We start from the raw sequence: 22,839 nt of genomic DNA, 5'->3' as shown, positions 1-22,839 counted from the left end.
TTAAATTATTGAATGAAAATATGTGATTAAAAATTGTTTAATATTTATTGTCTCACCTTAAACTTGTACTGTCTAGTTTTAGACTCCCCTACCCAAGAGAAAAGACTAGCAATCCATCTTATCTAAGCCCCTTATTGGTTTAGAAACTCCATAAGGCCACCCTCAGCACTCTGGGTAAAACAATCCCGGCCTATCCAGCCTCCGGGTAACGCCAGCTCTCCGGTCCCGGCACCCTTGCGAAACGTTTCTGCACCCTCTCCTGCTTCATTTCATCCAACCTATGTTATGATGACTAGAAGTTCACATCATATTCCAGATGTTGTCTCATAAATGTCTTGAACATCTGTAATCTGCATCTCAATGCTTGTCCTCAAGGTCAGATGAACAGTGGTTATTCAAAGCTGATGATTGGTGTTTGCAAACTTTTTGACAAAATTTGATTGCTATTGATTGTAAAATATCACCGTCACTGATACTGAAAACCAATAGATATCAGTTGCAATCTCAGATGATGCTGATGATGGAAAACTGATGGATATTGATTGTAGAATGTAATGAATGTTGAATATTGGGGATTAATGTATATTGATTATAAAATAGAATGAATAGGGATTATTGAAAGCAGGTTGTAAAAAAGATAGATGCAGATTATTGAACTGTGAAAGATAATATTTATAAAATCAGATGACCACTGAATATTGAAGATGATGGATATCACTGTAAAATCAGACTCTCATTAAACACATGTGTTTTAAGTTGTCATCAGTGGAAGGGTGCAGGGAACACGGGTGGAACTGGTCCAATGTCACACACAATGTTGCCACCCAAGAGAGGGCAATGCACGCTTGTTAATACAAGCTGAAGGAGTTATAAATCGAGCAAGGTGAATGAAGGCAGCAGGAAGACAAGATTAATGTGAGAATTGTGAAATGCAGAAGATCACAGTTGTTAGAAATATGAACTAAACAAAAGTACTTGAGATATTCATCAAATCAGGTAGCAGTGGCAGAGCGAGGAAATTAGTTATTGTTAAGTATGGATTTCACCTGCACAGTGTGTGGGCTACAGAATACCCATGGATGTAGATTGTAAAATCAAAATGTAGGATGAACACTGAGTATTGATCTGATCTGTACGGATCATTAAATGCTTCTGACTAGTGGGAGAGTCTAGAACCAGAGGGCCCAGCCTCAGAATAAAAGGATGTTACCTTTAGATAGGAGACAAGGACACATTTCTGTGGCCAGAGGGTGCTGAATGTATGGAAGTCACTACCACGGATGGCTGTGGAGGCCGGCATTTGGTATTTTTAACGTGGAGATTGAAAGTTCTAGATTAGTAAAGGTATCAAAGGTTACAGGGAGAATGCAGGAAAATGGGTGTTAGGGAAAGGGAGATCAATCTTGATTGAATGGCGGAGTAGACTAGATGGGCCAAATGGCCTAATTCTGCTCCTATAACTTATGAACATGATTATTTTACCGGGAAATCCGATGAACACTGACCAGTGAATACAAATGCACAGTGATTGTAAATGTAAAAGGAGAGTGATCATTGAAGACTGATCAATACTGATCGTAAAATACAACATATATTGGTTAATTTTTGTATTGTATATTGGTTAATTTTGTATTGTATATTGGTTAATTTTTGCTTGCAAAATTTGATAGATGTAGAGAAGTGAAGGCTGATGGATATCGATTTTAAATTACATTGGACATTAATTTTATAAAGATGATAGATATTATTTTCAAAATAAGATGTACACTGAACTTTGAAATTTAACGGAGGTATATCAAGCAGAGTTGTGGCAGTGAGAGTCTCTGATGGGTGGGTGGGGGGTGAGTGGGTGGGTGGGTGGGGGTGAGTGGGTGGGTGGGTGAGTGGGTGGGTGGGTGGGAGTGGGTGGGTGGGGGTGAGTGGGTGGGTGGGTGAGTGGGTGGGGGTGGGTGGGTGGGAAGTGGGTGGGTGGAGTGGGTGGGTGGGTGGGTGAGCGGGTGGCTGAGTGGTGTGATTGATTGAGTGGGTGGGTGAGTGGGTGAGGTGGGAGTGTGGGGGTGGGTGGGTGGGGGGGTGAGTGGGTGGGTGGGTGGGTGGGTGGGTGGGTGGGTGAGTGGGGTGAGTGGGTGGGTGAGTGGGTGGGTGGGTGAGTGGGTGGGTGGGTGGGTGGGTGAGTGGGTGGGTGGGTGGGGGTGAGTGGGTGGGTGGGGGTGAGTGGGTTAGAGTGGGTGGGGGTCAGTCGGTGGGTGGGGGTCAGTGGGTGGGTGGGGGTGAGTGGGTGGGTGGGGTGAGTGGGTGGGTGGGTGGGTGGGTGTGGGGGTGAGTGGGTGGGTGGGTGGGTGTGGGGGGTGAGTGGGTGGGTGGGTGTGGGGGTGAGTGGGTGGGTGGGGGTGAGTGGGTGGGTGAGTGGGTGGGTGGGTGGGGGTGAGTGGGTGGGTGGGGGTGAGTGGGTGGGTGGGTGGGTGGGGGTGAGTGGGTGGGTGGGTGGGTGGGGCTGAGTGGGTGGGTGAGTGGGTGGGTGAGTGGGGTGGGTGAGTGAGTGGGTGGGGGTGAGTGGGTGGGGTGAGTGGGTGGGGGTGAGTGGGTGGGGGTGAGTGGGTGGGTGAGTGGGTGGGTGGGGGTGAGTGGGTGGGTGGGGGTGAGTGGTGGGTGGGTGGGTGGGGGTGAGTGGGTGGGTGGGTGGGTGGGGGTGAGTGGGTGGTGGGGCTGAGTGGGTGGGGCTGAGTGGGTGGGTGAGTGGGTGGGTGAGTGGGTGGGTGAGTGAGTGGGTGGGGGTGAGTGGGTGGGGGTGAGTGGGTGGGGGTGAGTGGGTGAGTGGGGTGAGTGGGTGGGTGGGGGTGAGTGGGCGAATGAATGAATGAATGAGCGAAGGCGAGTGTACCAGGCAGTGTCGCTTTAAAACAGGCGGGACCGGCTGCCTGAGGTGGGAGCGACCAATGGGTGTCTGCAGCCCGGCGCTTAAAGCCCGCAAACCTGCGGAGATCCCGATCCCGATCCGTCAGACGGAGCAACCGGTCATGGCGGAGAACGGCGTGACGGACAACGGGGAGATGGGCAGCGAGGAGATGGGCCGAGCGGCCCCGGCACCGCCACCGAGACCCGCGAAAAACCTGCGTGTCAAGTACACCAAGGTGCGGTGAGAGGGTGGGGATGGGTGGGGGGTGGGTGGGGATGGGTGGGGGGTGGGTGGGGATGGGTGGGGGGTGGGTGGGGATGGGTGGGGGGTGGGTGGGGGGTGGGTGGGGATGGGTGGGGGGTGGGTGGGGATGGGTGGGGGGTGGGTGGGGATGGGTGGGGGATGGGTGGGGGATGGGTGGGGGGTGGGTGGGGGGTGGGGGGTGGGGATGGGGAGTGGGGGTGGGTGGGTGAGAGGGTGGGTGGGATGGTTAGCGATGGACCGTCTCTATGTTCAGCCCAGTCTCCACCGTGAACGGGTGGGACAAGTTGGGCGGCGTGTGGTCAGGGTGGGTGGGTGCGGGGTGAACGACCGGGAGGTAACGGACCGGGGTGGGGGGGGGGGTGGGGGGGGTGGGGATTGGACAGGTTGGCTGGTGTGCGGTCAGGATTCGCGCTTGGCACAGAGGTGTATAACGATGGAGAATAGATCAGGTAGATGCCCAGAGCCCGTTGCCCAGAGCCCGTTGCCCAGAGCCCGTTGCCCAGAGCCCGTTGCCCAGAGCCCGTTGCCCTGAGAGCCCGTTGCCCAGAGCCCGTTGCCCAGAGCCCGTTGCCCAGAGCCCGTTGCCCAGAGCCCGTTGCCCAGAGGCCCGTTGCCCAGAGCCCGTTGCCCAGAGCCCGTTGCCCAGAGCCCGTTGCCCAGAGCCCGTTGCCCAGAGCCCGTTGCCCAGAGCCCGTTGCCCAGAGCCCGTTGCCCAGAGCAGGGGGTCAAGGACCAGAGGACACGGGTTTGGGGTGAAAGGGGAAAGATTTAATAGGAATGTGAGGGGTAGTTTTCCACACAGTGGGGGGGGGGTGAAGGGAACGAGCTGCCGGGGGAGGTAGTCGAGGCGGGGACTATCGCAGCAGTTACACAGGAACATTGACAGGACAGGTTGAGGGGATGTGGACCAAGCGCGGGCAGGTGGGACTGGTGTAGCTGGGACATGTGGGCCGGGGTGGGCAAGTTGGGCCGAAGGGCCTGTTCCACACTATCACTCTGTGACTCTAATCAGCTCCGGATTCAGTCCGTGTCGCGGCAGCTCAGGGAACGGTGGAAGGGGCCGGAGTCACTGAACACGGGTCACAGTGGGGGTGGGGGTGGGGGTGAGGGGGGGGGGTGAACAGGGTTGGGGGTGAAGAAGGGTCTCGACCCGAAACGTCACCCATTCCTTCTCTCCAGAGATGCTGCCTGACCCGCTGAGTTACTCCAGCACTCTGTGAATAAATACCTTCCATTTGTACCGGCATCTGCAGTTATTTTCTTGCAGTAAAACTGGTGAAAGTGGGTTTGAGACGAGAGGCGGCGGCTGAGCGGGGACTTTGGGGGGGGGGGGGGGGGGGAGTGTCCGTGGCTGGGATGTGAAGCGGGACCGACAGTGTTGGCAGCCGGAGAGCGGTGGATCACAGCGCCGGCCTCACTAACCACAGCCTCCCCTGACCCGGCCAGTGCCGGCCCTGCGCTGGGTTAGTGTGAACACACTGGGGCCAGTGCTGGGGGTGAGTGTGAACACACTGGGGCCAGTGCTGGGGGTGAGTGTGAACACACTGGGGGTGAGTGTGAACACACTGGGGGTGAGTGTGGACACACTGGGGGTGAGTGTGAACACACTGGGGCCAGTGCTGGGGGTGAGTGTGGACACACTGGGGGTGAGTGTGGACACACTGGGGGTGAGTGTGAACACACTGGGGCCAGTGCTGGGGGGTGAGTGTGGACACACTGGGGGCCAGTGCTGGGGGTGGGTGTGAACACACTGGGTCCAGTGCTGGGGGTGGGTGTGAACACACTGGGGCCAGTGCTGGGGGTGAGTGTGGACACACTGGGGCCAGTGCTGGGGGTGAGTGTGAACACACTGGGGGTGTGTGAACACACTGGGGCCAGTGCTGGGGGTGGGTGTGAACACACTGGGTCCAGTGCTGGGGGTGGGTGTGTGAACACACTGGGGCCAGTGCTGGGGGTGGGTGTGAACACACTGGGTCCAGTGCTGGGGGTGGGTGTGAACACACTGGGGCCAGTGCTGGGGGTAGGTGTGAACACACTGGGGCCAGTGCTGGGGGTGGGTGTGAACACACTGGGGCCAGTGCTGGGGGTGGGTGTGAACACACTGGGTCCAGTGCTGGGGGTGGGTGTGAACACACTGGGGGTGAGTGTGAACACACTGGGTCCAGCGCTGGGTTAGTGTGGACACACTGGGGCCGGTCCAGTGTAATCTGGATTCCGTGGGAGCGCACGACAATGAGGACGGACTCACTGTTACACGGAACAGTACAGGGACAGGGACAGCGGTTCAGTGAGAACTACACCTGAGGCAGATGTGGGCAGGTGCACAGCTGCAGGTGAGGGCGAGGGAGGCGGCGACACCGACCCGTGACAACCTCACACTGAGCTGGCAATGTGGGCAACATAACGCAGCAGCGAGTCGCAGTAACACGATTACCGTGTGTCCCACACCGGTCCCCAGAGACACATAGTGTGTGCTGGGGAACTCAGTGGGTCGGGCAGCATATGTTGAAAGGCTGGAGCGACTAGGCTTGTATACGCTGGAATTTAGAAGGATAAGAGGGGATCTGATTGAAACGTATAAGATTATTAAGGGGTTGGACACGTTAGAGGCAGGAAACATGTTCTCAATGTTGGAGGAGTCCAGAACAAGGGGCCACAGTTTAAGAATAAGGGGTAGGCCATTTAGAACGGAGATGAGGAAAAACTTTTTCAGTCAGAGAGTGGTGAATCCGTGGAATTCTCTGCCTCAGAAGGCAGTGGAGGCCAATTCTCTGAATGCATTCAAGAGAGAGCTGGATAGAGCTCTTAAGGATAGTTCTCTGAATGCATTCAAGAGAGAGCTGGATAGAGCTCTTAAGGATAGCGGAGTCAGGGGGTATGGGGAGAAGGCAGGAACGGGGGTACTGATTGAGAATGATCAGCCATGATCACATTGAATGGTGGTGCGTACAGGCTCGAAGGGCCGAATGGCCTCCTCCTGCACCTATTGTCTATTGAGGGGATGGACAGATTTAGCCTCTAGTGTGAGCAGTATTATGTTTGATCTGAACACATCAGGAACATCTGTGTGAGCTACACGCTGCGAGGGCGGCAGCCGCCACACATGTGGACAGATGTGCTGCAGATTCACGCAAACTGATTTGCTCAAGATGCCGTTTCCTGTGTCTCCACTTAACGCCGAACCTCTCACCAACCAGCGTTGCTGTAGAAGACAGGAGACTGGAGGATGTGTCCAAGCCCAGTGCGAGAGGCCCTCCCTCCCCTCCCCCCCTCCCCCACGGGTATCACCTGCCCCCCCCTCCCCCCCCCCCACGGGTATCACCTGCCCCCCTCCCCCCCCACGGGTATCACCTGCTCCCCCCCTCCCCCCCCCCCCCCCCACGGGTATCACCTGCCCCCCCCCCCCCACGGGTATCACCTGCCCCCCCCTCCCCCCCCCCACGGGTATCACCTGCACCCCTCCCCCCCCCACGGGTATCACCTGCCCTCCCACCCCCCACGGATATCACTTGCCCCCACCCCCCACGGGTATCACCTGCCCCCCTCCCCCCCCCCCACGGGTATCACTTGCCCCCCCCCACGGGTATCACCTGCCCCCCCTCCTCCCCCACCCCCACGGGTATCACCTGCCCCCCCTCCTCCCCCACCCCCACGGGTATCACCTGCCCCCCCTCCTCCCCCACCCCCACGGGTATCACCTGCCCCCCCCCTCACGTGTATCACCTGCCCCCCCCACAGGTATTACAGCCCCCTCCCCACGCGGTATTTCCTTAAACCCCATGGTATTATCTTCCCCCACAGGTACTTTTCCTTGCCCCCCCCCCCCACCCAGGTATCCCCCCCCCCCCAGGTATTTAGTGCACCAGGGGCGGAGGGGGTACGGTTCTCCCTGGTCAGTCAGCCCTGGACCCACAGCAACAGAGGGGCAGCGAGTGACCCCTAATCCTGAGCCTCCTCTGGGAGGGAGTGGAGCTGGAACAGCTGAGATGTGATTCGGATGGATTCTCATCCAGATCCAAATTGTGCCTGTGTAAAATAACTGCAGATGCTGGTACAAATCGAAAGCATCACAAAAAGCTGGAGTAACTCCGGGTCAGGCAGCATCTCTGGAGAGAAGGAATGGGTGACATTTCTGGTCGAGACCCTTCTTCAGTCAGAAGTCTGTAGAAGGGTCTCGACCCGAAACGTCACCCATTCCCTCTGTCCCAGATGCTGCCTGACCTGCTGAGTTACTCCAGCTTTTTGTGATACCTTGGACAGTTTGATTGTATGCCGGGTGCAAGAGTAGGCACACTGGTGTGGGCACGTCCAGAGAGTGAGAGCGTGAGAGTGAGTGAGTGTGTGAGTGTGTGAGTGAGTATGCGTGAGTGAGACTGAGAGTGCGTGAGTGAGAGTGTGTGTGTGTGAGAGTGAGTGTTTGTGTGAGTGCGTGTGTGAGTGAGTGTGAGTGTGAGTGCGTGTGTGCGTGAGTGAGAGTGAGAGTGAAAGTGAGAGTGTGTGTGACACAATTCTTTAACAAGCAGCATGCTGTTTGGGGTGATACAATGCTCAGCATTATTGCTGTCATTATAGGCAGATAACTGGAGTCCTTTTCTCAGTGGAATAATTGCAAAGATTACTGAATGTTTCTTTCCTCTTGTCACTTCCCATCAATGCTTTCGAAGGCGTTTTAAACAGCTCTTTGCGGCTTCAGTCATCGCCTTGTCCCAACCCTCACCTTACCTCCGTGCCCACATATTTTGTCTTTCTGAAATACTTCAGGACATTCGATTGCAGTCAGACATGGGATAAGGGCAAGGCGTGACTGTTATTGCAATGTGCCTGTCTCTGGGTCAACGTTGTGGCTGTGAAGATGTAAGAACATTGACACACAATTGAAGGCACAGATGGCTCCATCGTTATATTTGTTTTTGTGTAGGTATAAATATTTCTGTGTTTATGTATCCCTTTTACATTTGAAATATTTTAGCCCCAAGAGGAGCCCTTATTTTAACATTTTTTCCATTCCTTTCATGGAATTTCATCACAACAACTTGGATCAGGTGTGGTGTTGCATCCAGGTCTGGCACTGAATTGTCCAAAAGGCAATGTGGAGACTAAACGTGAGGAGGAATTGGGATTCTGAACAGGGAGTGAAGTTCACTCAGACCTGGTGTATGTTTAGTGGGGACCTATAGTGTCCCTTTAGGTAACCTGGGTGGTAGGGAGGTCAAAAATAATCTCCAAGGACTGAGTTATGTTCATTAAAGAAAATGCCATTTCCATTTCAGAGCTGTTCTGCAAGAGTTTAGGTTCAGTAGGGGAGCTGAAGTTCTGAAGTGAAGAGTGTGTAATGTTGCAGAGTCAGTCAGGCTCAGCAGCAACTGGGGACATGTCCTCTCGGCAGCAAAGTATGCACGATAAACCCTGGTGGGTGGAAGGGATTTTGCATTGGTCTGGCAAAGAGGACATGACTACTAAAGATCCAGTTCTCTTGCCTTCATCTGACATCATGTATTGTCTTTCCGCTGACTGGATAACATGAAACAAAAGTTAAACTAAACTAAACATCTGGATCACTGAATCTAGATCCAGTTCCCAATAAATATTGCCAAAATGTTCACATCAGATGGCGTATTCCATTGATTAGACCGGTGTAGACTTTTTTCTGCAGATTGTGAAACTTCAGTTACTTATTCATTAATTCTGAAACCAGACACAAGGCAAATGACAGGAAACAAATGCTATTTCTCTTTGAATGTTGAGTCTCTGATCTTGTCTTATGCAGCAGAGAATGAAGAAACGTTAGTTTTCTAATGCTGGGTTAGTTTATCATCGATCGCCTTTCTCTGTCACTTTATTTGAATTCAATAATTATTAAGATGTCTTCTGCATTTTAGCCCAGACATGCCTGCCCCCTCAGGTAATGGTGCTGTTAGAAGCCTGGAAGGACAGATGGTGCCTGGGTTGTACATGGCTCAGTGTTGCCTGTGTTTGTTCGATGGACAGAGGCATTTTCAGTCCAAAAACGATGAGTTTGGTAAAGATATTAATGAATAACTCGTGGGGTCTGTCTGCCCTTTGGTCAGAACTAACACCACCACTTAACGGTTAATTTACATACAGTGCGGAAAATACAAGTGAGCAGAGAGTAAAGCACTTTCTCCCATCGATATAATTCCAATCATTGTGGGTTTGTGTTCTGATTCTTTCCATTTCTTACCCTTTCTTATTCCAACTCTTTAAATTTTCCCACAAATATTTCTCCCTGTGATACAGCTCAACAGCAGGCCCTTCAGCCCACGTCCCTGCTGCCCTTCAAGCACCTGACTAGATTAGTCCCAGTGACCAGGCAGGCTCTATGTCGTGATGCCTTTGGTGATTCCAACACTCGTCCTGATGCTTAGTAACTGTAGTGAGAGTATCTGCCTTCTTCACCTCAGGCAGTGTGTCCCACACTTCCACCATTCTGTGGTGAGGACAGATTCCTCCAAACCTCTTACTCCTCACCCCTAACCGATATACCCTCTGGTTTTAGACACCTCTGGTATGGGGAAACGATGTTAATCATCTAACCCTCTGATAGTTTTGTTTCACTCTATCTAGTCCCCTTTCCACTCCAAGGAAAACAAATCCAGTCTCTCCTCTTAATGAAGATGTTCCATCCAGGCCACATGTTGGTGAATCTCCTCCGCACCCTCTCTGTGTAGTCCCACCCTCCTGTGGTGCAGTGACCACAACTCTACACACAACTCCAGTTGTGGGCTGAAGAATGTCTTCTATAGTTGTACCAAGAACTTCCCACTCTTTAAATCTATGTGCCTCGGGCTAATAAAGGCAAATATCTGGTAGCCTCCACACTATCTCACCTACCTGTACATTGACTCTCATTGATCCTTGGACTGGCACACTGAAGTCTTGCTCCTCAAAGCTCCCGAGGTCTCTGATGTCCTACCCTCACCACATCCCAAAACGCATCATCTCACACGTCAGTTAAATTCAATCTGTCATTGCTCCGCCATCTTACTGATCAATATCATGACTTCTCCTTAAAATGTTTTCTTCATTGTCCACCGATGTGACAAGCTCGGGACAGGAGATGAAAACAAGAGCGATGTTTCTGTTTCTGTTTCCCACCATCTGCTCGTTGTTGGCTGTCCTCACGTGCCATGATGTCCTCACCCTCTTGCTGCAAGATGCACAATCACGATAACGTCTCTGCAGAAATTCTTTCCAAACATCCACATTCCCCGCAGTGGATAAGATCTTTACTTCAATCTTTAGAAACCCACATTTTTATCAGGTCCTCAGGGTATTCTCTCTCCAGTAAATAACAGTGAGATATCTGTGGAACTGTGTTATTTAATCTATATTGTCTCATGTTACTTATTTTCCACCAAATTATTTACAGGTTTGTACTTTATATCCTTTCTTATTCCTCATAAATTCAACCAGACAAGACTCTCTTGTTTCACTGCATTCCAGCTGCAGGTTCCAGGTATTTGTGAGTTGTAGTTTGTTGGGCAAGTCATTGATGGGGAGTTTTGCCGTGGGGAGGGTTGTCGAGGGAAGGGCTGATTCCCACGTGAATACTTGAGGGTGTACACACTAAACTGGGGTGATTTGACCATTAGCCTGGGTTCAGGAAATGACAAAAACTGGAATTAAACCTTTGCTTACATGGATGGTTGTGACCTGGGAAAGATTGCCCATCAATGGAGACCAAGCCGATGTTTCAGAGGAGCAGGCGGGCAAATATGCCCTGAGGTCCACTGGGTCCATGCTAGCAACCAATCCATTTACAGTGCATAGATACATGATAATGGAATAATGTTCAGTGCAAAGCAAAGCCAGCAAAGTCCGATCAAGGATAGTCCGAGGGTCACCAGTGAGATAGTTAGTAGTTCAGCACTGCTCTCTGGTTGTGGTAGGACGATTCAGTTGCTGATAACAAAGTGGACAATGGAACGAAGAAATGAGGAAGAAAAAGAAGGTAGATTCTCCAGGAAATGGCAAGAGAAGCTAATGCAGAGTAAAAATAAAGCAGTTAGTGAAACAAAAGAGAAACAAAAATAACTGATGTGAAATTGGAAGAGGAATTGGGAACGTCTGAGCGATCTAAGTCAGGAAGCATCGTTGGATGCAAACTGTAATAATTAACTAGAAATGTTCATTGCTAGGTCCAGTGAAACATGACCTGGGTAACAGTGGGACAAGGTAGATGTTCTTCCAGAAGGTCAGAGCCAGAAACTTGCGTTTAGGGAAATGGAGGAGATAATCCCACATGAGAACATACAGAGACAATTAGCCCTTACTAGTGCAAGGGAACAGAAGTGTGAAAGGTTATTGAAATGATATCTGTCCATAATCTGAATATCTCTGCCAGTGATGTGTATTCCTTATGAAACACAAAAAAGGGAACACAGATTGCAAAGGGTAAAATTGCTAAAAACATCCAGGTTAAAGTCAGATCATACATGCTCTCTGTCACAAACGTGATGTTATAGCCTGATCTGAGGTTTCACCCAGGGGGCATTTAGTGATTTCCCACGACACCAGACATTTATCAACAATGCATAACCAGCGAGCCTTCAACTGATCAAAGGAAAGAAAACCACAGTGCTGGGGAACATGGGGGTCAGATGAGCTACAAATCAGAGAGGACAGAGCTCCAGGGAACTTCATTCCATAGCCCAATGATCATGGAGCCTATTGTCTTTAGAACGTTCTCTTCATCTCAACATCTAATGATCATCATGAGTATCTTCTATCAAGGTCAAAGCACTCTGTTAAGCAGCATTCTTCATCTGAAAACTTGTCACTGGATATCTGGATTAACTAACTTCCATAGTTATTGGCTCCCAGTTTTGGCTTTCTCCTTCAAAAGGCTCATCAAAGTGTACAGGCTGAAGCTAAAACAGTTATTGAGATGTTGAATTATACACAGATGCATTGAAATAAATAAACATTTACAAGATTACAAATAGTTGGCAACAACAAAGATAGATTCCGTGATGAAAGTGTTATCTTGGTGTATTTGTCTATTGAAGAGCTATGGTTGGGCCCCCAACGTTGTTTTAGTAAAGACCCAGCATGTTTGGAGAATGGCAATGTGGGTTGTGTCGCAGCAATGGCACTGAAAGAGTTAAACAGCTAAATGTCTTTGATCAGAATGTTTGCAAGGTTAAATACGCAGTGTGTTTGGACAAAGGGAGAGCAGCTATTAAGTAGGATCAGGGGGTTGTGGGGGGTTAATTCTACTGTTTCTTCCAAGAATGGCACTGTGGATTAATTACCAGGGTCCTTCTGAACAATAGTCCAGCAGGTGCAAGTGAACAAAGGCACTGGGGACTTTACACACCCAGGTGTGTTCCAACAATGCCCGACATGGACTCTGGATCCTGGCATCCTTGTTTTCAATGACCTCCTTGGAATGGCTGTGACAGTGATGTCCTCCAGCTCACGAGCACCAGGCATCCCGACACTCCTCCATTTCTGGTTAATGCCCCCCCTCAGTAGATTCAACACGATTGAACAACATCTTTCAAATACGCTGGAGACCACCGGGCCAGGAGTGTGCAACCTCCACTCTCTCATTTGCTTGTGTCCACGGTCAGAGTATCCAATTGATCCATTGTCAGTTCTGGACCTTTCACCTATGGCTGGCCAGGTGACAACTGGTTGCATTTGTTTCCCAGCTGTCGTGCATCAGGTGCTTTCAAGGTCAAACCCCACCCGTGAACTTGAAGGGAGCCACGTGAGGCCCTGACTACAATGTAAGAACTATTGTCCATTCAATGGGCCAACACAGCACCAACACCACCTGGTCATGCTTTACAAAGTGACACATGCACCCTGTTTATTGAGCAGTGGGCTGGCACACAGCAGTTGTAACAATTCTTTGGAATACCCACAAGCCTTTTCTTGAAATTCAGTCCATCTGCACCTCATTGCTTTGCAGCGATAGGTACAAACAGGTAATAGCAAGGATGCTGCAGAATTTGCCATGGATTTAATATAATAATTTAACATCCGTGGATATGCATTTGGTTACATGGGGCTGGAGTATATATATTTATAGTTTTGAGCACCCCTGGTGATTTTGAATGTATAATGTTTGTTCGCCTTTACTTTGGGATTAATCGGGTGTCTGACAGTACAGCGTTGCCTTGCCTGAACCAGGGACCCCTGTTTATCCTCACCACTGAAACAGTGTTTGTTAAACCGATAGACACGGAGTGCTGGAGTAACTCAGCGGGTCAGGCAGCATCTGTGGAGAACATGGATAGGTGACGTTTCAGGTCAGGCCCCTTCTTCAGATGTTAGGTTTGATGTGGAGCACTAGGCTTTGCCATTTGTTCATGAACACTGTTACGTGAAAGGGCCCATTTCACCTGCAAATTGTTACTTGTTGATTAGACAATTTACAGCCTGTCCTTGAAGGTCAGATTTACTTCTGATGACATCTCCGATTCCAGTGTGACTGACGCCACACACTAACTCTTCCCTCAGCATCCGAGAGAGGGTTATGCCAGAATTACAGGTAGTCGTGATACAACTTGTGAATTCTCACCCATTTAATTTATTTTCTCCTTCTTACTTCTAAAGTGGATGCACTCACATTGTCCTTCATTACACTCCTTTTACCAATTTCTTACTCAATCATTTAACCTGTCTACATTCCTTAATTGTGTATGAAGCCTCTTGTCTCTTGAAGAGTCTAAAGAAGGGTTTCAAGCTGAAATGTCACCCATTCCTTTGATCCAGAGGTGCTGCCTGTCCCGCTGAGTTACTCCAGCACTCTTTGAAACGTCACCTATCCATGTTCTCCACAGATGCTGCCTGACCCGCTGAGTTACTCCAGCACTCTGTGAAACGTCACCTATCCATGTTCTCCACAGATGCTGCCTGACCCGCTGAGTTACTCCAGCATTTTGTGTCTATTGCCCATTGACATTCTGACCAATTTTCCAGCAATACAATGAGTTTGCACTTTCAGCCCTTTGAGCCAAACCATAAACAAGGGTAAGACATGCCAGTCTGAAGAAGGGTCCCGACCCGAAACATCACCAGATTGTCTCCAGAGATTCTGCCTGACTCACTAAGATACTCCAGCACTTTGAGCCTATCTAAAGCTCCTCACCATGCATTGATAATTGGAGACACAAGGAACTCCAGATACTGGAATCTTCAGCAAAACACAACGTCAACAGGTCGTGCAACATCTGTGTAGGAAATGGAGAGATAAATTTTGGGTTGGGATCCTTCTTCAGACTCAGTCTGAAATCTGAAGAAAGGCACTGACCTGAAACGTTGTCTGTCCCTGTCCTCCAGAGATGCTGCCTGACCCGCTGAGTTACTCCAGCACTCTGTGAAACGTCACCTATCCATGTTCTCCACAGATGCTGCCTGACCCGCTGAGTTACTCCAGCACTCTGTATCTGTAAATGTTTGCAGCATTACTGCCAGTACTGTCTCACCAAACAGCACCTTGTCTTCCCAACAGATTTTCATTAATAATGAATGGCACGACTCTGTGAGTGGGAAGACATTTGCGACCTTCAACCCAGCAACGGGAGAGAGGATCACTGACGTTGAGGAAGGTGACAAGGTAATATTTCTTCCAAGATTGGACAATGTTAGCTTTGCTGTTAAGGATTAGATTGTGAACCAGGATGGAGGAAACGCACATTTTTGCTTTGTGTTGTTTTGTTTACATATTGGTGAGTTTTGCATATTCCAGGAATATTCCAGGCACCTGTCCATTGAAGTTTCCCAACACAGCTGATCTGTGTCAGTCATTGTCTCTAACCTTCTCCAAGCTGAACCACTCACTCTGAATGTATTTGTCATTCTCATTGTCCTCTTGCACGAGACACCCATTCACTTTCGTTCTGTTTCACAACATGAATCTGAAACAACCTCTCGTGGTGCAGGCAGCACCAAACCCATCCCCACACCTTCATCTATGGTCCTTGCATCCGATGGGCCTCAGACAACCTTGCTTCCATTTGTGCGTCTGCTGTTTTTCCAAAATAACCATTATTTTCACGCAGAAAATATATTTTCTAATTTATGTTATTTGAAATATTGAGGAATTAAGTTACAGAACTGGCGGTGCTGGCTCAAAGGGCCAAATGGCTTCTTCCTGCACCTATTTTCTATGTTTCCATGTAAATGGCACAAAAAAGGCCAGCTTGGTTCAACTGTGACAATGTAAATAGTGGGCTAGGCTGGAAGGGCCGAGTGGCCTGCACTGTTTTATTGTGTACTCTGTTCCTCAAGATAAAAAGCTCCAGACATTGTTACTTCTTCCTTCATGGGATGTGCTTGTTGCTGGTGAGCTCAGAGTGATTGTGGACAATCGGCCATGATCACGGTGAATGACGGTGCTGGCTCGAAGGGCCGAATGGCCTACTCCTGCACATATTGTCTATTGATTGCTGATGCCCAATGTTTTCAGGAGGTTTGGAAGGAGTAGCTTTAGACCTGGACAGTCCTTCTGGTGAAGTTGTTGTGTTGGGAGCTCTAGGCTTTCACCTAGCACTGACGATGGAAGGACAAGGTGAGGTGTGACTTGGAGGGAAGTATTAATCTGCCACGTGGTCAGGTTGTGATGTCTCGACACGATATTGGTGACTCATGTCGATGGCACACACTGAACGTGGCTGCAGGACAAAGAGGGCTTTGAATGGCTGATTGTGGGAGGAGCAGTGCCTTGCTTGGATGTGCTGAGGAATGTGAAGGACCTGCCTTGTTGTTGCTGGGCCAACCTCTGGCAGAGACCCTCCTTTACCTGTAATACCTGTAAATGTCGTGACCTATGAAGCAGGTGTAACCAGAACCAATCTCAACCTCAGACTCTTGGTATCACAGACTGTTGAAAGCTGGACTTGTCGATTTTAGGCAAGTTACCGATGTAAGGAAGAGCATGTTTAGGCTCTGATTGTAAAAATATTACGTGGAAAATATTGTTGATTTACTTTTTTAAAAACTGGTTTGTCCTGTTGTGAATGTGCAACACTTTGCACAGGTGGCTATTTTTAGCAAAACCACATTGAATATGAACACGTGGTTACACATGTTTATCTTTTACGATAAGCAGTGATTTCTGTCTCACTCCTCTGCTTTGCTGAATATAGTTGTGATAGTTTATTGTAACAGGTTCAGCATTAAACTGCAAAAATACCACCAAGGGGAGTCTTTACTGCACAGTGATTCTCCAGCTAAATGAGCAAAAATGACTTCATTATTGAGACACGAGAGACCGCAGATGCTGGAATCCCGAGAGAAACACACAGTGCTGGAGGAACTCAGTGGGTCAAAGCAACATCTGAACGGGCCAGGCAACATTTTGAGTTGGACCCTTCTTCAGACTGATTAAACTAGGAAGGGGGGGGGGGAATGAGGTGGGGATGGGACAAAGCTTGGCAAGTGATAGGTGAATACAGGTGAGGGGGATTTGACTGGCAGATGGGTGGTGTAGGTGGCAAAGGCTAGAGGTGAAAAGGAGACAAAAGGTTGTCAGATCAGGAAATGAGTGCAGGATTGAGACAGAGTATAGATCTGAGCAGTGTTTGAGATTGCATTACTAACCCCAGATTGCAAGCACTCTACTTCCAGCATGGAGTCGTGCACTACAAGCCTCAGTAAACATCTGGTCTGTAATGGAAAGGCCATTGTGCATCATGACCACCAGCATGAATGCTCATTTCTCTGTTCAATTAATAACCTCAATTTCAAAAATGTTTATAAGATTTGAGGTTTGTTGGCAAAAAGACATTTACTGCCCATGAGAATTTGGTGTGCTATCTCCCTGACCCACCACAGCAGAAAGGTCTCGACCCGAAACCTCGCAGAAGATCGACAAATTAGTAAGGGGGTTGAAAGCAATGAGACCTGAGCAGTGTGTGGAGATCAAAACTACCGGCTGAGATCCCTGCCTTTGGCTAGCGGCCTGCTGGCTAGGTTGCCTTGTGGCCCAGGTATTTAGTACCTGATAGGTTTGAGGTGAGTTAGAAATACCAGGTACTTAATGTATGTAATTATATTTTATATTTCCCATGAAGTGAGCTGTTGGCCCAGGTTGTGTCACACCTTGGGTTTGTGGGGCTTTGGTTTGGCCATGTGTCAGTATTCTCTCTATTGCGTGTGTTAAACACATACAGCTTATACAGGACATTGTTCGGCTCGTGTAAGTAGAGCAGAATTATTCATCCCAAAACATCACGCATTCCTTCTCTCCAGAGATGCTCCCACTCCAGCATTTCGTGTCTATCTTTGGTTTAAACCAGCATCTGCAGTTCCATCCTACAACAGAATTATTCAGCAGTCCGGAGTTTTAGGAATGCAGATCTTTCTGCTTCTCAATTATGTTCTTTTGAAGACAGGATATTATATTGGAAATACATTCAATTTTAGGCACTTTTCCATTTTGCTGGGGCTTTGAAGTTGTAACATTTACAGAAATGGGCTTGGTCCTTGTACCATGATCACACGCATTCAACAGCTGCATGCTCTCTCTGACATCATTATTCCTTACAAATCATCCAGTAACTTTTATAAAAGCATCGAAACAAATAAAATGTTATTTTTGTCCATTGATAAGAAGCAATGTTGAAACTGCTGTTTTGATTTTTGCAGCAGTTAATGTATTGGAGTAAAACTGCTTCAGTTAATGGATGATCAAGAGTCAATAGTTTCATTGTTATGTCTCCCAAACATTGTACACTGTAAACACAATAATAAACAGAAAAAAATATATATACACACACACACATACATATAGGTAGCATCGTACAACAAGGCTAGACACAAAATGCTGGAGTAACTCAGCAGGACAGGCAGCATCTCAGGAGAGAAGGAATGGGTGACGTTTCGGGTCGAGACCCTTCTTCAGACTGATCTGGTTATTGACCTCTCTACGGAAGGAAGCAGGTCCTGTCAGTTCACTCTGTAAAGGTCTTCCATAGGTTTACACATCACAGTTGAATCTCCCCCATTCGCTTCTGATCCTAAAGCAAGCACAGTCTGGCCAATCCCCCTTCAACCCTGGGAACAACCTCAGTAATTTAAGAAAATAACTGCAGATGCTGGTTCTTCAGTCTGAAGAAGGGTCTCGACCCGAAACGTCACCCATTCCTTCTCTCCCGAGATGCTGCCTGACCTGCTGAGTTACTCCAGCATTTTGTGAATAAACCTCAGTAATTTCCTCTCTGCCTGCGTGCTAACGCAACCTTCCTGCACAATGCTGACCAGAACTGAACATGGTACCCCAGGGGGCTGACCAGCTCTATGCTGACCAGAACTGAACATGGTACCCCAGGGGGCTGACCAGCTCTATGCTGACCAGAACTGAACATGGTACCCCAGGGGGCTGACCAGCTCTATGCTGACCAGAACTGAACATGGTACCCCAGGGGGTTGACCAGCTCGATGCTGACCAGAACTGAACATGGTACTCCAGGGGCCTGGTCAGTGCTTCACTTAGTGCTCGCACAATCTCCCTGCTCTTGCGTACCTTGCCTCTAGTGAAGGCAATTGTCCCGGGTGCCTCCTTGGCCAACGTATCTGTCTGACCTGCTACCTGGATCTGAGAACACAATGTAACTGCTGTTTCACATTCAGGGTTAGGGATCTGCATGGTCAAGGCAATGGGGATTCACGGACAAGTGGGTTATCCCATTTCAGGATCTCGTTACCTTTCACTAAGCCTCTAACTATCACTCAGACCGAGTGCACTCCCACCCCCTGTCCGACACTGAGCATCACAATGAGACGAGTTCACATCCCCAGACATTGAAAAGATGCAACTATGAACCAGGGTATTTCCAAAACCAAAGATAGACACAAAAAGCTGGAGTAACTCAGCGGGTCAGGCAGCATCTGTGGTGAACATGGATAGGTGACGCTTCACAGAGTGCTGGAGTAACTCAGCGGGTCAGGCAGCATCTCTGGAGAGAAAGATTGGGTGACATTTTGGGTTGAGACCCTTCTTCAGACTCGACCCGAAATGTCACCCATTCCTTCACTCCAGAGATGCTGCCTGTCCCGTTGAGTTACTCCAGCACTTTGTGTCTATCTTCGGTTTAAACCAGCACCTGCAGTTCCTTCTTACACCCTCCCCAAACTACCTGTTGCTTCTCACAACCGCTGCCAACCAGGTGCTGTCCCAAACCCAAACCACCACTCCCCATGGCTCAGCAATTCCTACCTCTCCACATTCTTCTGACGTGCCAATTCTTTATTCTCCTCAGAGATTTTTTAATTGAAGTTTTATATTTATCATTAAATCTTTTATTTTTATTAATCTTTCTATGATTTATTATTAAAAGTTTATTGGATCCTCAATGACAATGGAGGAGAAATGCAACTAATGCTGATGGTTGTGTGCTGGTTAAAGGCACTAGGACTTGAAACGCCACCTTGTGATTGCCGTGTCGATCGGGACTTATGCATGTGGTTGGAGTGAAGTTTGGTGGCTGGTCAAGCCACCACGATCCTTAACTGGAATGACTAATTCTGATGTGATTCTCCATTTTCTTGCAGTGGGTTAAGTATTTCTTAAAGGGTTTAATTTGGTTTAATTTAGAGGTACCGTATGAAACAGGCCCTTCAGCCCACTGAGTCCACATCGACCATCAACCCATCTACGCTGACCACATTTTGCATCTACCCCCGACACACTAAAGGCAATTTACAGACTACGTCACCTGGAAATCCACACGTCTTTGGGATATGTGAGAAACTGGAACACCCAGACCAAACCCATGCAGTCACGGGGAGAACGTACAAACTGTAGATAGCTCCCAAGGTCAGGATCGAACCCAGGTCTCTGGTGCTGTGAGGCAGCAACTCTACTGCTACATCACGGTGCCACCCACGACTTGATGAAATAGTCCTCTCAATAATAATTAAAGCCTAGTTTAAATTTTAAGAGTATTCATAGCAAAAGGATTAGAATTTGATGACTAAAATTGGTTCTGACATTTTGCTCTGACGTATTTCCATTCCTGGGACAATTATTTAGCCTGGAGGAAAATCTCTGTGCTTTTCCCACATACTTGCCCTAACGCGCTGACGTGATTACAGTACTGCAACACCTTGTTATGTACAGTGAGATATGTAACCATCTGAGCAGGCCAGCTATGGGGAGCGTGGTAACTAAAGGCCATTGTGTCCACACCTGTGTTTATGGTCTGGCATGGAGCCAAGGTAAACACCAACAAAACTCAATCTCTTTACCAACCAGCACGCTGCTATTTATACTTTAATTAGTCATGGTATTTATGAAGAGACAAAGCAGATATTTTCTGAAGGTGGATTTTATGACATACAATATCGTATCTGTGTAGAGCAACTACAAATCCCAGGCCACAGCTATGAAACATGTTTTCCACCAGATCAAGCAGATGTATCTAGTTTTCAATGTGGTATTTTATTAATTTGACGGATTTAATTACCGCTGGCACTAACACTGACAACTCGTGCAGATTACTGGCCAGAATTCCATTCATTTTTGGATGATTCTTATAGTATAAGGTGATTTATGATTTGTGTAATTAAATGGTGTCACCACGATCCAGCTTGCAAATAGTTGCTGGGACCGAGGGCCCCTGAATCTAACAGGCCTAGAGCTACGTACTTTGTGGGACATTTTATGAAGATAATTTTTGCCAGTTTTACACCAAAATGTAACTAGGAGCAAATTTCCTTCTGAGATTCATCAGCGGGTTACTGTCAGTGAGGTAGCGGATTGGACAGAGGCACCTCCACTTATTCACAGAGCCCCAGCTTACAGTGAATCCGACGTGCAAATCCACAACACACTAATGCTCTCAAATGTTTAAAGAATGTTTCAATAGAAAGATGTCAGATATAGAAATACAAACTAGTATTCATTAACAACTGGATACAGTATATGTTCCATTAGTTTAATTATGGGCGTGTTAGGGCGAACATTGATATTCAATAAAATGAAAGAATGGTGGGAACTGTACACATGTGATATGGGCAGATATATATCATCTAATGAATGGTTTCTGTTCAATAATATGGGGCAAGTTTATTCTGATCCTGGTTTCCAGTTCCAAATTCTATTTAATTTGATTTTTGCGAAACTTGGTTTTGTGGGTTGGATGGGCTTGTAAAGATTAGTTTAGTTTAGAGATACAGCATGGAAATAGGCCCTTCGGCCCACCGAGTCCGCACTGACCTGCGATCACCCATTATGTGACATGCAAATCTATTACATTAATATCAATAACAACTACTTTATAATGCATTAAAGAATGGTAGCCAGGGACAATTGATATCACTGTGTAGTGCACCATACAGTGTAGGATTGGGATAACCAAAGTAGGCACATCTGAAGGATCTCGACCCAAAACATCACCTATCCATGTTCTCCAGAGATGCTGCCTGACCCGCTGAGTTACTCAAGCACTTGGTGTGCTTTGGAGATAACCAAAATTGCATCAAATCACTTCTGTACTCGTTGACGTTTGTAAAGAGTTAGCGTACAGAGTTCTCAGGAACAGAAACCCAGGGACGGCCTGTAGAGGACTAATGGGGTTCAATGGAATATTAACTTAATAACGTCTTTATCCAAGAACTCCGAGATTTGCTAGTTTGTCAGTGCAGAAAGTAACTTGTAAAGTACAAAAGAAAATGCCAAGGGAATCAAATGTGTGCCAATGGGAAGTTCTCCACTGTGAGCATGACTTACAAAACATCCCAATGCCAGCAGTCCTGTCAGAGCCCCTTCATGTAATCTCACCCAGTGCTTGGTTTCAAATGTAATTCTTTGTCTCAAACTTACAGCAGACAGTTCCAAGGTAACAACAGTGAGTTTGTTTCCCAATCAGGTTTCAGGGGCAGTGGTCCTGAATTTATGTGTGACCAGTGGCAGTATTAGTCACCTCTGAGATATGTATAACTGGTGTGAAGGAATTAATCTTTTAAGCTTGTGGTTAACGCATGAAGAGCTTTGATAAGATTAATTTCGAAGATCTGGCATGTTTATTGATCTTGACAATTGAAAGAGGGGGAGAGGAGGTGAGGGGGGAGGGGGGGAAGGGGAGGGGGGGAAGGGGAGGGGGGAAGGGGGGGGGAGGAAGGGGGGGAGGGGAGGGGAGGGGGACAGAGGCTGAGGGCAATGCCAACTGGAGATTACGGAATACTAAGACTGAGGTGGAGGTAACTGGAGGTGAGGATCAGGTGGCACAAGTTAACCCTTCACACTGCTAGACTTTGTAACTAGTTATTGTCTCCTCACTGACACTAATTATGTCAATGTCTGGGTGCTGCTTCACAAGAGTGTGTTAATGCAGCCCCATCTCACCACCATTAGGACAGGAAGACCCAGTCAACTCTGCGAGGTGGAAAATCAAAAATCTGAAACATTAACTCTGTTTCTCTCTCCACTGATGCTGCCTGACTCTCTAAATGTTTAATAAGTTTCTGTTTTTATTATTCTTTGCATCATTGCAAAGGTATTTTCATGGGATAGTGTTGGCACAATGGAACGTCTGACCTGCCTGTCCTTGTCCACCAGTGTTGCCTCCATTGGAAATGGTTCTGCACAGTCATTACACTAAACCTCAAATTCAAAGCGAGTGCTACATTGGGGTGTCGCAGCGGGTAGAGCTGCTGCCTCACTGCGCCAGAGACATGGGTTTGATCCTGACTACGGGTGATGT

General features: G+C 48.2%; 1 protein-coding gene across 3 annotated transcripts in view; it reads left to right on the top strand.

The window, feature by feature from the left end:
• Positions 1–2,936: 2,936 nt before the first annotated feature.
• aldh1a3 (aldehyde dehydrogenase 1 family, member A3) overlaps positions 2,937–22,839 on the top strand; it is a 45,459-nt gene continuing 25,556 nt past the window's right edge. The window contains exons 1-2 of one of the 3 annotated variants that reach the window (XM_078427491.1): positions 2,937–3,131; positions 14,646–14,750. In XM_078427491.1, coding sequence (XP_078283617.1) covers positions 2,937–3,131; positions 14,646–14,750 — 300 coding nt within the window. Of the gene's footprint in view, positions 3,132–8,012; positions 8,075–14,645; positions 14,751–22,839 lie in introns of those variants that run through there. The other 2 variants (XM_078427492.1, XM_078427493.1) reach the window with 2 other exon arrangements.

This window comes from Rhinoraja longicauda, chromosome 33, assembly GCF_053455715.1.
Source record: "Rhinoraja longicauda isolate Sanriku21f chromosome 33, sRhiLon1.1, whole genome shotgun sequence".
Classification (NCBI taxonomy): domain Eukaryota; kingdom Metazoa; phylum Chordata; class Chondrichthyes; order Rajiformes; family Arhynchobatidae; genus Rhinoraja; species Rhinoraja longicauda.
Note: the sequence above shows the minus strand (reverse complement) of the source record. Positions and strands in the feature narration are given on the sequence as shown.